Source organism: Columba livia, chromosome 4 (genome assembly GCF_036013475.1).
Source record: "Columba livia isolate bColLiv1 breed racing homer chromosome 4, bColLiv1.pat.W.v2, whole genome shotgun sequence".
In the NCBI taxonomy this organism is placed as follows: domain Eukaryota; kingdom Metazoa; phylum Chordata; class Aves; order Columbiformes; family Columbidae; genus Columba; species Columba livia.
This window is the reverse complement of record NC_088605.1, coordinates 56,917,250-56,933,289: the sequence shown is the minus strand read 5'-3', so window position 1 is coordinate 56,933,289 and position 16,040 is coordinate 56,917,250. Positions and strand designations below refer to the sequence as shown.

The window sequence follows — 16,040 nt, the reverse complement described above, 5'->3', positions numbered from 1 at the left end:
TTCATGAACGTGAATCTATATGTGAGGATGAGACTTCATACAGATGTTTCCTGCATTGCTGAAACAAGACTAAGGGACAAGAATATTTTTAACTGTCAGCTCACAAGAATGCTACATTTTGAGGGCCATATTTTTATTAACTCCTATTCATTTCTGTTATAAAATCATTTTGGTCTATGAAATTATTTTAGAAGCAGAATTGGTCCTTGGCAATGGAAGCTTGGCATAACACACAGTACATGCCCTCAGTTTTGCTAAAAGAAGAGTAGTGAAAAAACTTATTTCCTACAAGCACAACAAAAGACTAGAACCTCACAGATCAGTACAGCTCTTCTTTCTGATCAAAACCCCAAAAGTGCTACAAATGATGCAAGAACTTGTATCAATTGCTTCACCTTCAATGAACCAAAGTATGGGGAAAATGGGAAAACTTAAAAAAACCATTTAATTTACTCATTAATGATGTAAAATGTTTTCTGTCATTTTGGGTATGTTATTTATGGATAAGTTATCAAGTTATCATCACAGTTATTTTAGTACTCATGCATTTGGGTTGTCTCCTTTTCCAGAAATGTTGGAAACATTTGGGTTTGTGTCTATTACATGTCTGAGAAAAATATTTATATTTACATAGAATCATTTCTAGGACATGAAGTGGAAGATTTCCAATCAGAACCTTCAATGGTGGAAATCACTGAAACTAATCTATTTCAGTGCTTAAGTATACACAATTTCTCTTCTTGCAGTTTCAGCACACTGGCACTGTCTACATCAAAAATAAGAGAATATAATTCTTATCTTTGTAGCTAATATTTACACATTTATCATGTTTGCTTTAGATCTTCTCTAAACACAACACAATTACTTTAGTCTTTCCTGAAAGCATCTGCATTTTTAACTTCTGATCATTCTGGCTGCTTCTCAGCAGACATATCTTTCCTTTTTTTTTTTTTTTTTTTTTTTTTTTTTTTTGTTTTTAAACATCATGCACAATATTCCAGTTAAGCCCTTACCAATGCTAAGTAGAACAGAATCATTGTTTCACTTCTTCTAAGAAAGATACTTTCATTTACATATTCTAGTATAGTACTCCCATTTTCCCAAGTTGTTTGAGTATGACTTGCTCACATATTTTGACTTGAATGGGTGGAAAACATGCTTTCCTTCGACTGTTAAAATAACCTAAACCGTCATATTTATGGTAAAAAAGCACTCTAGTTGTTTTGTAGAAAAACTTTCTGAAAGTATTCAAAACAGTCCACTTGCAGAAATGCATTCCTTTAACCTTTTTTTCAGGATTTATATTTACAATATGGTTTTATGTAACAACTGCCACTGGAGAAGCGTGTCAAATTTAATAACCTTATTACCTTTCTTGCATAGATTCAGACTAGTATATCAATACAGCATCACATGAAATCAAAGACAGCAGAGCTGAAAAGATTTATTAGGTTTTCTAGTCCAATATTCTTCTAATTAAATATTAATTAAAACAAATCTGCAGTGGCTGGCCAATGAATATGCTTGAGATAAACTGTATGAGTAAAATGATGTTCCTTTCTTTCAGAAAGGTAGAGGTAAGCATTAGTTTGGCTGAGGTAAGCACACAAAATAGCATTAGACAGAAAAAGACTGGATAAGCTCAAAACAATGACTTTAAGTCTGTGAAGTGTTTAAGTTCTCCTCAAGGATTTTTTAGGCCAGTAAGTGCTGAAGAAACCCCAAAAGTGCTACAAATGATGCAAGAACTTGTATCAAGAACATCACCAAGAAGCTAACTCTCAGCTTGATATTCTTAGGGAAGTTAAAAGAAAAAAGAAAAAAGAAAAAATATAACCTAGTGCTTCACCTTCAATGAACCAAAGTATGGAGAAAATGGGAAAACTTAAAAAAACCATTTAATTTACTCATTAATGATGCAAAATGTTTTCTGTCATTTTGGGTATGTTATTTATGGATAAGTTATCATCACAGTTATTTTAGTACTCATGCATTTGGGTTGTCTCCTTTTCCAGAAATGTTGGAAACATTTGGGTTTGTGTTTATTACATGTCTGAGAAAAATATTTATATTTACATACTTCAAAATGACTGAGCTTGTAATTTACTAACTTCTTGCACATCTTGCCAATAATGGGTTACATATCAAGAACAAGGGTGAACAGAACAGGCACCTTAACACTGATTTGGTAATACAATACAGAACTGTAGTATTCCACCTATAACAGTATAGAAAGAACTGTTCTTTAGTGCCACTACCAGTGAACAAGATTCTGTTCACAAGTCTGCCATAAACTCAAGCAAATCAGTTACCTCCGCTACATTTTTATTTTATTTGTAATACAGGGATGATCCTTCAGTCCCCTTAAATTTTTTCTTATCCCTAAACTTTAAAATTCAATTTATAGTTAATGGACTGACTGGTAGAAAATGGTAGAAATGGCAGTTAGGGTATCAGACTTTTTACTTAAGGTGTGCAGGGCTGCTGCTGAGATGACGAAGTCAAACCGCTCTTCTAAGCGCTAGATAGTGGTGGGAAAGGCAAGTACCGGAGTAAATAAAATAGATGATATCCAGGTAGAAAAGAAAGGACCTCATAACTCAACTTCATGCGCAGAGGAACATACCAGTAACTGAGGTTGCTTAGCTTGCTTTGCCTCCTAACACATTAGATGGAGAAGGAAAATTTAACACTGCTGATTACGCCAATTCTAGGAGAAGCAGTCTGACACGTTTCAGGGGTTTGCCATTTACTGAGTAGGGAATTTCCTTTCACAGTGCACACATCCAATCAAACTATGCTTTCAGTCATCTCGACAATACAAAGACAGTAACTATTCAAAAAAACACATGGCTTCATTATTTGAAAAAAGGTCTGCATGCACCATTGGTAACTTAATAGTTTGCCTGGGCAAACAATTGCAATACAAAGGAAAACGAAAAAAAAAACCAACCCAGGAATTTAGCTAGAGAGAAAAAAAAAAGGAAGCCAGTCACTGTTCCTTAGTACCTCTTATTCCTTATGGCTTCTTCCAGCATATGCTTCTCACTCCCGCCTCAAACTAAAATCTGCAGTTACCTCCTTCCAAGAATTTATAGCTGCATTTCCTTGGATATTTGGCAGGGTGTCACCAATGGTTCTAATTTAGTTAAGCACCTGAGTCCCTATGGCTTGTCAACAACTACTATAGAGTGAAGTGGCGTTTTAGCAAGGCAAAGAATACAAATGTCTAAATATTTGATATTTAATACAGATTTTTGCGTTATTCGTATGTCCGCTTGGGTCTTCATGTCACAGCCTCTCTGCACCAGGTTGCTCACCCCGTCCTGTTCTCAGGTGAGTATCCATGGGGGTGTTTTAAACGGGACTATGTTTACAGAGTCTTTGTCTGCCTGTGCTGTTACACTAGTCGTCTGTGCTTAAGTTTAATTCCCGCAGTCTACGTAAAATAAATCTCACGAGCTCCGGCTCTCCCTGGCGTGACCCAGCGTTCCCACGCTCTTCCGCTGAGACATGTGCCTGTCACCCGCGTTATGTGACAATTTCATTGCGGTACCGCCTGGAAGGCCGCCTGCTTCTTCCCGGAACGGCTCGCTACTTAAACACTTCTGCCGGGAACGGGGTTTGGGGGAGCGTTCCCTCAGCTCGGGAAGAGGAACCGAGCCGGAGCGCGCCAGCCGCGCGACTAGCGGCTGAGCACGCGCGCAGCCGTCAACCGAAACAACGATCTGCGCCGCCAGCCAGCCGCGCGCGCTCTGCGCGAGCCCCGTGCCGCGCGGCAGCCACCAACGGCCGCTCCGCGCGCGACTGGTGAAACTCGGCTGCGGGAGAGACCATTGACAGGCGGGGAGGCGGAGACGGAAGAGACCACCCTTCCGGGGAGGGCACGGACGCTCCGTTCCCAGCCATTGTCCCAGCCGCTGGCCGCCCCTCTTTGGTGGGCGGGGTATGCGCGATAGGCAGGGCGAGGTACCAATTGGCGCGGTCGCTGAGATTGGAGCGGGGTAGCCGAAAGCGCTGCCGGGCGGAAGTGCCGTGGGGGCGTGTGCGCGGGGCGGTACCGGGTCGAGCGCGGAGCGGAGCTGGAGGGGCTTGCGGGCGGCCCCGCCGGTGATGCGCGCCCTGCGGAGGCTGCCGGGCCCGGCGCCGACCCGCTGAGGCTCCGCGGGCGAGTGCAGGGGGTTTTCGGCGTAGGTGTGCCCGGCGGTGGGCGGTGTCGCCGCGGCCATGCCGTGCACCTGCGGGAACTGGCGGCGGTGGATCCGGCCGCTGGTGGTGCTGCTCTACATCGTTGGGCTGCTGGTCGTGGTGCCGCTCTGCGTCTGGGAGCTGCAGAAGCTGGAGGTAAGGCCCGGGGTGCGGCGGGGAGCCCCCGCGGCTGGGCCTGGGCTGGGGGGCACCAGCATCCCGGCATTTGCGGTGGCCCGGCGGGACCCGGGCGCAGCGGGGCGGCTTCGCTCCGCGCAGGCAGTCGGCAGAGGCCAAGCGGGAAGAGGGGAGAGTGGAGGAGTTGCGCGGCGCTGCCGCGAGCGTTGGTCCCGCGGCTGGAGCGGAGCGAAGGCGGGTGGGGCAGGTCGGCTTGCTGGTTGGTGCTGCCGGGCAGGTCGCGGTTACCGGGCGGGCTGTCCGTCCCTTTCCGGTTCAAAACCAGTCGGTATTTAAACGGTTGCAACGATGCTGAAGAGTCTGGAGCCGTTGCCCGTAGGAGCTCTGCGCTGCCCGGGACTGACACTCTCTGGTCAACGCGGGGTCACTGTTCATAACCTGGTGTTTCGGGCAACTCTGATGAGGAAAGTTGAGGCAGTAGGTGGAAGAGCTGCTCTTTCGCCTTGGTGGTGCCGTCGTGTGTCACAGCAGCAGCGTGGGAATTGTACATGCATGTGGCAGCGTTACTTTTCTGACAGATAGATAAATTTTAACCTGAAAAGATGTATTTTAGGCGTGTTGCACTAGAGGCAGGCTTTTTCATAGTATACTTCTAACCGCTTAGTAAGAGTGCTGTGTGTTTTAAGAGTATTTTAGATTTCCCGCTTTGAAACTGATGTGTTTGTTCTTTTCTGGTGCCTTCAAAAATTCAGCACAATGGATGTTTAGATTGCAGTGGTATCTGAAACGTTAAAATCACTAAATCAGATATTGGTGGGGAAATTGAGCTGAAAAGCAACAGAAGATGTCGGAAATTGGAGAAGAAAGCCTCAAACAAAAACTGCTTGAGAAGACTCTACTATATTTCTCGGTGTTTGGTATTTAGGATTATTAACATAGTTATATCTCAGAGAACTTGGTTTTAAAATTGTAGCCTTAAGTTTTAACAGACATTCTATGTTTATATATATACATTATGTGTTTCAGATTGTTAAACTAGTTGAAATTGTATACTAGTTAGACCTTGATTTTAAAGCTAAAAATAGTTTAAATCCACAAGCTTTCAGAAACTTCATAATGAAGCACTGAAGTGAGAAGAGTTCCAGACCTAAAGCAAGGAAATCCTCTGTGGCTTTCAGGAAATTAAATAGTTAGCATTGGGATGTTTTTGTAGAATATCTTGTGTTTATTAGTGATGTTTTTGTTTGATTCTGCATGATCTCTCCTCTCTTATCTGGCTGTCTAAGCCAGATAAACAGATAGCAAGAGAGACTTTGGGGTTTTGTATATTTGGAAAAGAAAGTTAGAAAAATTAAACCTAATATTGGGATATAAGCTTAATGTCCATCTTAAAACTTTATTCACAGTAAAAAAAAAAATATTGCTATACTGGTAAAACTTAGAAGTATTCTGAACCTTTGATCTTGCATTCTTCTTCTTCTTTTCAAGGTTGGAATTCATACCAAGGCATGGTTTATTGCAGGCATATTTTTACTAATGACTATACCAATATCTCTCTGGGGAATACTACAACACTTAGTTCATTATACTCAACCTGAATTGCAGAAACCAATAATAAGGTAACGCTTCATGTTCTACCTGTGCTACAAATGTTGAATTGAATTCACACTAAAAACACTGCTAGTAATATTAAATGTTCTTTTGTTATTGCAACAGGATTCTATGGATGGTGCCGATTTACAGTTTAGACAGTGTAAGTGTTCTCTTACTGTTAACAGCTCAATAAAATTCTCTTTGCTGTGGGAGTGAAGAAAAACTGTCACAGTTAGCAGAAACAATGCTGCATGGAGAGTTGTAGCCCTACAAACTTCTGGGAATTCCTGTTTGTGGAGTATGTCAGAAGCATAGTTTGAACAATATTACATTCTTCTTGTGGAGCTTGTGGGATCACTTTGCTAACTCTTCTTCGCCTGGTCTGTCCTTGCATATCCTTTATGACAGATGTGGAAAGGGGGATGACAAGGTGCCTGGTTTTGGTCCTTCCATCCTCACTAAGAGCTGAACTGGAGACCAGACTCATCTAAGTACAATCTCACAATTCAGGGCCTTACCTTTCTTTCCCGAGTTAGTTGTAGTACTTTCCCAAATAAGTTCTCAAACCCGTATTGTCAATGACAATTTTAGGAAAATAGTTCTATCTTGTTGGCTCCTAACAGGAGTAGGTTATGTGTAGGGAATCGTCTCCTTGGTTACTTTTAAATTAAAGACTGAATTGGATGGTCAGAGACACAGAGCACCTCTTGTACAGTGCTTTAAGCATGTTTGAAGCAGCAGAGATGCAATCTGAAGTTCTATTTATAATTTTACAGACCGTTATTTTATAGCTGTAGCATCACACTCCTGTTAGCCAAATGGTTCAAGCCCTAATTAGTGCCTGCTGTCTAATGAAGTATTGCTTGCTGAACTAGCCAGCCAGTGTTGTCATTGGAATCACTTTTGTCTTTCTTGCATGTGACCTTTTGTGTCCCTCTCTTACAGTGGATAGCTTTGAAATACCCCAAGATTGCAATATATGTGGATACATGTCGAGAATGCTATGAAGCTTATGTCATCTATAATTTTATGGTTTTTCTTTCAAATTATCTAACCAATCGGTATCCAAACCTCGTATTAATAATAGAAGCAAAAGATCAGCAGAGACATCTGCCTCCTCTGTGTTGTTGTCCATCATGGGCTATGGGAGAGTGAGTATATGATGGCATCTTAAAATTTTAAACTGTGGAACCAGATAGAAACATTTTGTTTTCATATTTAGTAGTGTAACTGTTGTTGCTTGGCAGAGTCAGTTCATGGTTTGCACATAAACAAGTTATGGTTTGATTATCAACTATGAACCCTGGCTGAACGCAGCTCTGAATGTGTTTTCATCTAGCTGTAAAAGATTCTAGAAATCACACTTACTTACTAATATGCATTGACTCAGGTAGTGCTGAAGGAAGCTTCCTTACTTTTGAAAAAATATTGGAAAATTATTTCCTTGAAATTGCTTCCTTTGCTATCATACGGTATTTGCCAGAAACCTCACGTAGAATTGCTGGTAGCCCGGACATCCTATTGCTTTTACTTTCAGAGGTGAAGGACGAAAGGGCACATGCCTGTGAACTGTTTGTTTCTGCACGCTTAATCTGATAAGCATCTCTCTTAGGAGATTTTGATAAAGCTGTTTAAAATGTTAAAGACAAACTATGAATGTAAGGCATTCTTAAACATCTTGAGGCACAGTGAAAATTGCCTTCTTTTTGTTCAGTCCAGCCAGGATCTTTCCATGGGTGAAAGAAGTGAATCATTGAGTATACCTATCAAAGTCCAGGTCTTTTGTGTATTGTGATATACGCACTAGATACAGTAACATCTGAGGTCCTGGAAGCAGAAGTTGAAATTACCATGAAATAAAAATTCAGCTTAGTGAAACTACTGAGATCAGGAAATTTCCATAAATGAATTGCTTAAAAATCCTCGTACAATGAATTTTCTTTCTCTTGCAGAGTTTTATTATTTAGATGTAAACTGGGTGTATTGCAGTACACTGTTGTCAGACCATTTACTACCATTATTGCTTTGTAAGTACGCTCATAAATAACTAACATTGACCTTCATGATGTAACTTTGAATTACACTGGAAAGAATTTTCATGCCCTTTGTATTGAATCAAGGCAGTTTAAACGCAGGCTCGTTGTCTTGAATTCTAAATGGATCCTGGCAATTTGAATCAGCCTATAATTTCTTTATGACTTCTCTATAGCAAATGACTATTTGCAGAATTTAAGTAATAAATACTTAATGCCTGCTGCTGAAAACAGTGGAAGAGACTCTGAATTACTGTTTATGTAGGAAAGACATTTTTATGATCTCTCCATTTTTAGAGACTTTTTCCCTCCTCCCTTTTCTTCTTGGCTTCCACAATTTGGTATATTTAAAATCAGGTTTCATGTAATTTTAAAAATTGTATTAAAGTTTGCATGTGACAAGCCTGACTGTGTGCCTTCATACATATCATATAACCTGTTATAAAGGAGTAGCAGGTAATTACATGTTGATGCTGAAAGCTTAATTTCATAAACTTTGTTTTGATGGTCATTATTCTTAATTCTGTGGGACTGTGGAAGAAGTTGCCATTCACCAAGAATATCCACATAGATATCTATATTACCTGTATGCATTCTAACAGTTAAAAGCAAAAAAAAAAAAAAAAACCAAAAAAAAAGTTCAGTTGTTGAATTCATTCAACAATGGGATATGTTAACTCTGTATTCAAACACTGTTTTTTCTATGGACAATGCAATACAAACTTCCTGTGCCATGTGCTGTTGGAAACTGCTGTTTCTTGTGCAGACCAAAATGCCCATATTAGCGTAGCAAAAGAGATTTTGATCCATGTAGTGAAGATTAGCGTTGCAAGAAAGCAATAATTTACTACATAACAATTAATTCTAAAAATTCTTTCAGAATTTGCGAACTAGTGGGAGTGTATGATGAAGGAAATTTCAGCTTCAACAATGCTTGGACGTACTTGGTCATACTTAACAACATGTCACAGCTAGTGAGTATTGAGAGTGCATCTTTCTGCACTTTTAAGTCATCGTATTAGTATTATTTGAATTTTCTTTTGTGAACTATTGAGATTATTTCTGTTAATGTCTGGTAATTCTTATGGGTAGAATATTTCCCACTGTAAGTCAAAGTTACTGTTAAATATATGCAAAATATGAGGAAAACAGATAATTAAAAAAAAAAAAAAGTTATTTTTACTCTGAAGCTCTGTTAAGGAATAAAGTGCACCACCCCTCACTCCAAACTATTTGATGGGTGAACTGGTATGACCCAGACATGTCAGAGCTCTAGACCTGCCCCTCTGCAGAAGAGATGAGGTCACTCACCCAAGTAGCTTCCTCCAGACACACACACAAAGAACAGGGCTGTGTTAAAAACACCATGTTACAAAGCTGGTGTTAACAATATTGACTGAAAATAATGGAAGGGGTGCTTGCAGTGCTGAGATTCTGGCCTGCATAATACTTTGGAAGAAAAAGCCTGTGTAATTAGAAAGTACTCCTGTGTGTCTGTTTAGCCAGTGCTTAGGTGTTAAGGATAAAGTTTACTCAAGAGCACTTGCTATTTTACCTTTTAATTATGAATTTAACCATAACAGACTTGAAGCATGTGTGTTTTAAGAGGGGGGAAGTTGTTGCAGGGTGGAAGCCCCTGACCAGTAGCCAGCAAGTTTGGTTCAGCTGCCAGATGATGTTAGGCTAAAGCTAAGATATCAGCTCCTAGACCTGAAAATTTCATTTTGGAGGCCACAGATTGCATTTAGTGGCTTGTTGGGAATGCAGAGCAATCATTTTCTGTTTTAGCCAGAACATGTTACCCACTGCAAAAGGAGACAACAGCACCAGCTCTGGCTCCTTGCTGCTTTAGCCTTCTCGCCTCCCAAGCTTCTTCCTTCTCTTGGCAAAAGTGGCAGGAATTGGAACAGCACGATGTCCCATCCAAAAAGGGTGTCCTTGTCCTACTGCCACCACTGTGGTTGATGGGTGGCTGTTAAGGAAGGAGCTGTAACTGTTTTCTGCTGGGACATTGTCCTGGCTGACATGCTTGCCTAAAAGAAACTTAGTAGTAAGAGGCTAGAGAATGTGCATGAAAAAGGGAGATCCGATCTTTAGGTTTGGCTATACATTAGTTCAGTGGCTTGCAGTTGTCATTAGTAGGAAACTTGTTCAGATTTGTGGTGAAAATTGTATTAACTGCCTTATCTCTCATTTCACGCAGTCTTAACAAAAGCCTTAAAGCACATGTGCTTTTTCTGCCATTTTCCTTAATGATGTGTTTGGCATTGAAAAGATTTAATGGCATCTTCCTCTACTTTGCTTTAGTTTGTAGATACATGACCTCAGTCTCTGTCTGCCAATACCAAACATTTCAGAAATACAATTTCAGACAAAAAAAAGTCAGCTTTAAAACAGTAAGGCAAAGATCCCATATATCCAGAACTCTGTTCTAAAACAGACAGCTTTTAAAGTTTGTCTCATACTGTGATCTACATATATGTGTGTGTTTATTTATTTATTTCTTTATAAACAAACAAACAAACAGAGGAGATGCTGTAAAACAACTCCATCACAAAACAAACATGGGTTTTCTTAATTTTCTTTTTCTTGTTAGTTTGCTATGTATTGTCTGGTGCTGTTTTACAAAGTACTACGTGAAGAACTGAACCCTATCCAACCTGTTGGCAAGTTCCTTTGCGTGAAGATGGTAGTTTTTGTTTCTTTCTGGTAAGTTAATTATATACTTATTACTTCTTGCTCTCAGGGTGGATCATAGAAGAGCTAAAAAAGCTGGATTTGCTACTGAGATTAAAGGCCTCAAAAAATCTCCCCATAATCTTAGTGAAGTGCTGTGAGGGGAAAACGGTACCACTATGTTGGATAGAGCAGTCTTATTCACTTGGGTTTATATTTTAGACTTGATATTTTGCAAGGTGACTCTCAGTAACATAATTTATTTTAGAATCTTCACTTGCAGTTATTTCAAAACAAAGAAGATAGGTTGTTGGTTTTTTTTTTTACTTTTTAAAGTAGAAAAAATACATTAACTTTTCAAAATAAGTTACTATATATTAACAATAAGTTACTATTTAAGCATTACTCACTCTTAGCTGCTAATGAGTGCATTTGACTACCTGAACATTACTCTGTGGGCTGCAGTAATACCCTGAAAGAGAAGCAACTTTAAAGATTTTTGCATGCATGCCTGTATCTATAGACAGAGAAATAGGCTTTGTTTAACCGGATTTGTTTGGAGGTTTTTTTGGCACTACTATTGCAGTAATAACAACAATAACAATCTTTATAGGCAAGCTGTGCTTATTGCATTGTTGGTGAAAGTTGGCGTTATTTCTGAGAAACACACCTGGGAATGGAAAAGTGTGGAAGCTGTGGCTACAGGCCTACAGGTAGGAGTAAACAGTTACTTCTTAGGAGGAATGGCTATATGTAAGATGACATAGCCCAACTAACAACAAATTCAGTATCAATCTAGCACGTGTTAATTAAAGTGAGTATGACAAAATTTGCTTGAGACCAGCTATGTTTCAGCCAGTCACTTCAAGTAAGTTTTATGCTCAACACTTGTATATCCATGTGTTGGGCAGGAGGAATGTGCCTCAGTTAAATACTGCTGTTGGATATCCTTGCGTTTTTTTTCATGCAAGAATTCATTGTAGAGCTGCTGCTTGTTGAATATCCACTTGCAGCAAGTGAGCCCATCAGGCAAGGACCAGTTCCAATGTGTGTATAGTACACATGGTTCTGTGGAGCCTGCCAAGAATATCCTACTGCTGGTGGAAAAGTAGCTGCTGCCAGTATCCTAAAGCAGTTGCAGTACTTCAATTGTAGAAGAAACCCAGAAGCTATTTTTCTCCAGCTGCAAATGATTAAATTTTAAGTTATTAAGTTAATGACTCTTTCGTTGCAGGATTTTATCATTTGTGTTGAGATGTTCCTGGCTGCTATTGCACATCACTACAGTTTTTCCTACAAACCTTATGTTCAAGAAGCTGAAGAAGGGTCATGCTTCGACTCTTTTCTTGCTATGTGGGATATTTCTGATATAAGAGCAGACATTTCGGAACAGGTTCGAAATGTCGGTAAGTAACAGACAGATTTGCATGATCTGTTAACAGTATATACATTCCCAGCTTAATTTTATACTATTATCCATCTCTGTAAGTACCTTGAGAACATCTCATAGCAAATTAGTGGCAGCTGCATTCCCAGAGGAATTTCATGGTGTATCTGGCACTTTGCTCTCTCCAGTACACCTGTTTAGTCTAGTTTTTAATTTTTCGTTTTCTTTAAAATGGATGGATCACAGGGTAAATTACAGGTGTTTTAAATAGAAGACAGGGATGTCTTTTTCTTGTAATGGAAAGACATCCTTTTATTACCTAAAGCTTAACAACGCCCACATAAAACTGTTATAAAGGAAAAAAATACTCATCTTCTATGACATGCCTGGAGTTTGTGTTCAAAGACCTTGGTATACTGCTGAAAGTGCTAAAAGGTATTTTCATGTGGTGTAATTCCAGGAAGGACAGTTTTGGGCCAGCCAAGGAAAATGTTTTTTCCTGAGGATCATGAACAAAACGAGCATACGAGTTTATTGTCTTCATCTACTCAAGACCCAATTTCTGATGCTGCTTCAATGCCGTCTTCACCCATGGGTCATTATCAGGGGTTTGGACACACTGTGACACCTCTCACAACACCAACAACAGCCCCTGCAGTTGACGGTATTTATAACACTTCTGCTATTCAATATGCTGAGGAGTCACCTAAACTAGAGCACAATTTATCAGAGAAAGCTTTGGATAAAAGTTAGACTTACCTTTTCTGTGAATGTGTCAAGGAGTCTGTTACGTACTTGCCACACATGCTCTGTTAATGTGTATTATTAGTGATCAAAGTTGAAAAGCTTTGAAAAGCAGACAGGAAGAGGATACGGCTGTAACTCGCATCTGAATTCTCAATCTATAATGGATGTATCTGTGAGTACCCTATGGATATAAAACACGCACACTTCAAAAGTTTCTGCATAAATTTAAGAATTGACTCCTTAAACTGGTAAACATTCATACATCTGTGTTACATCAAAAGAGAAGTATGTCAAAATTACACTGACTTCTATTAATAGAAAAGAAACATTTGAAAAAATACTCCGCTCTTCTAAAGATGAAGTGTAAATATGATTAGCAATTGGAAAACTTAATTTCAAGAATGTAATTTAAGGACAAGAGTAGCAAAAAATGTTTGTATTAGCTTTGGCTGTCCTCTTAATGATGGTAACTTCCCTACCCCAGTGCTGAATGGGGTGTGGACAAAATGGTAACTTCTGTACAGATTCCATCTTTTTCCCTTTCTTGCATAGCTAAATAAAACCCCTTCATTAAGATAATTGTTACAGAGCATCAGAAAGACTCTATGCAAAGAAAGCATTCCCTACAGGCCTCACTACAAAATTCCATGCCCAGAACATATGGTTGGTGTATCTGTTGTCCTTGTAGCTCATAATTTGTAAGTCTTTTACATTCAGAAGAGACAGACAGGATATGTTTTGGATTAATACCTTATACTTGACTACTTTTTTCCTATCCTTCTAAAAGAATAACGTTACTACCTTTGAATACATGGCAAGGGGGAATAAAGGATGTCAAAAAAAAAAAAAAAAAAAACAGAAAACCAAAATGGTTCCTTTATTTTGAGTTGCAATAAATTCGTTAACACTAATTTTTTTTAATCTGTTAAGGCAGGATATCTTTACAATGTGTCTGTAGTAATTTGTATTCATAAATGTGTGTGTGATTATTGTATTATGCTTCTAGTATATCCTAGATTGAAATGTAATAGTTGATTTCTTCCCCTACCACACCAGAAAATACTTTTGCTAAGGTAAAACTAAGTAGCTAGTCTGTTACTGAAGTTACTAGCATTAGATTTCAGACCAAGAAAATGTACACTTATATGAAAAGGTTATTTTGCAAAAACTGACAAAATTGGAGGGGTATTGTTTTTATCCCATTACCAGATTTTTACTATTATTGCATGTTTGCAATCTGACAAAAACTACCTTTGAGCACTGACCTTTTAAGTGACATTTGAAGCTTCCTTTTCAGCCTTGTTAGCATTTACAGGATAAATTTTTAAATACTGGCTGTCACAGTAAATTCATCTGAAGTGCTTTTTTTTTTTTTGCAGTACTAGTGTGATGTAAATATTGCGCCTTACTCACTAGGCTGCATTTTATAGTTGACTATGTACTTGCTGTATCTGAAGTTAGTGGGAAAGTGCAAATAATTTTCAATTTGCCAAGTCATTGCCTTTGTTGTAAATAAGCAATTAAAGATTTTATTTAAACTGTTCACCTTCTCTCCATTTGATTTACTGCTCCAGTAATTCAAGAGTATGAAGGAAACGTGAGTATAACTGTTCTTTTCATGGAAGAAGGAGATCTTAAGTATAACTAGTTAAAGACTTGGTGCTTTTAGTATTTTAAGGCTTGCACTGAAAAGGGAATTCTTGTTGCAGCTAATGAAGAATCAATCTACTTACTTATGCTTGATTCCATATCTCTTTTTGTCCCTGTAATAGCCATGTTCTAAAAGGAAACAACTTGGAAAAGCTCACACCACCTGGCTTCAGTGCACACTCCAGCCACTATTAGAAGTAATCTGATTTCCTGCATGAAATAAAAAGGGGCATTAGTAGAAATATCTGAAGGATCAGATCTGCTGGAGGCTAAATAAGTGCTGTGCTCTAGCTTTTCAAAAACCTCACACTGAAGAATTTTTCTGAATATTTCAAGTTTTACCTGTTTGGTGTAAATAGGTAGGTAAGGTACAGAGAGGGAACTCTCATAGGAAAACAGCTATTTAAGTGCTTTGGTTGCTTTTTTCACAGCATTTCTAGAACACTAAGTTATCTTAGTATTACTTGGTTGTTTCAGTCCATGTGCATAGTATTCCTGTGTTGTTTTTTTTTTTCTGGGAGAGAAACTACTTTTCATTGCAGTAGCTTATAGGATCATAACTTTCCATTAAAGATTGCTACTGATTTTCCAAAATAAATAGAAATCTTTCAACAACACCTATCCTGTCTTTTGATAACTACTACAACAGTATTTTCACAGTATGACCCATTAAATTTATCTTATTGATTTGCAAATAGTTCTTCACCTTTATATTAACCATATTTATTCCTCCACTGTTTTACGCTTAATCATCTCCCAGCTTTTAATTAGAAGTATTAAAGATTGCTCTTGCCTTATATAACATTGCTTAAACTCAGAAGTTTTGCTTAAACTCAGCTCTTTACTTAGTCTCATTGAGTAAGGGTAGAATACATCCTTAATTTTTCTTTAATTCATTTTACCATCATGTTAATTGCTAAAAAGCTTAATAAATACGCCTAACAACTCATACTTAATATTTTTGCTGTTATTTGAGGTCTGTCAGCATAAGAAGCCTGAACACTTTTCTATAAAAACTGTACACTGAAATTATCCTGTACCCAGTATGTTTGGTAGTCTTGGAGAGTAACTTAGATTTTATTGCTCATGACTGCAGGTGCTGGAGTTTTTTTGGTGTATGCAGTTTGTTTTTAAGAAAAGCTGTTTTCTGTGTAGTATGAAAAGCCTTTGTCCTACTCTAATTTGCTTACATTTTTGTTATGCATTGTACCTCTTGGATAAAGGATGGTATCCAGTTTATCTTCAGAAAACTTGGTTTGGTTGTTACCTCTGTTTTGCGGAAAAACTGAAAAAAGAGCAGAGATCTTTCCTCCACCCTTCCAGAAGGAGCTTTTATTACAGCAATCTATCAGGTGCAGGTTCAGCTGCAGAGTGGGACAACCGCAACTTCAACACTCCCTGAAATTAAAATGAGCAAGCTTCTCTAAAAACATTTGACCTAACATACGGATCCTGCATGCAGTGAGATTCTAGAAAAAGTATTTGTGGATGGCACTTCCTACAGGTTCCTGTTAAGGAAAGATCACTGAAATGCCTCTTCTATACTGAAGAGTATAAGCTTAGCTACAGAAATATCGTGCTAAGTTTTCCTCCTCTCTCTATAGAGTGGGAAGCTTTAATTCTATCAT

At 38.8% G+C, this 16,040-nt stretch overlaps 1 protein-coding gene across 1 annotated transcript; it reads left to right on the top strand.

Moving 5' to 3' along the window:
* The first annotated feature begins 4,025 nt into the window (after positions 1–4,025).
* On the top strand, positions 4,026–14,305 carry TMEM184C (transmembrane protein 184C). The gene is made up of 10 exons (XM_065061910.1): positions 4,026–4,344; positions 5,815–5,945; positions 6,043–6,079; positions 6,865–7,070; positions 7,872–7,946; positions 8,833–8,926; positions 10,549–10,661; positions 11,242–11,341; positions 11,863–12,034; positions 12,476–14,305. The coding sequence occupies exons 1-10, from the start codon at positions 4,228–4,230 to the stop codon at positions 12,766–12,768; spliced, it is 1,338 nt and encodes a 445-aa protein (XP_064917982.1). The 5' UTR covers positions 4,026–4,227; the 3' UTR covers positions 12,769–14,305.
* The last annotated feature ends 1,735 nt before the right edge of the window (positions 14,306–16,040 follow it).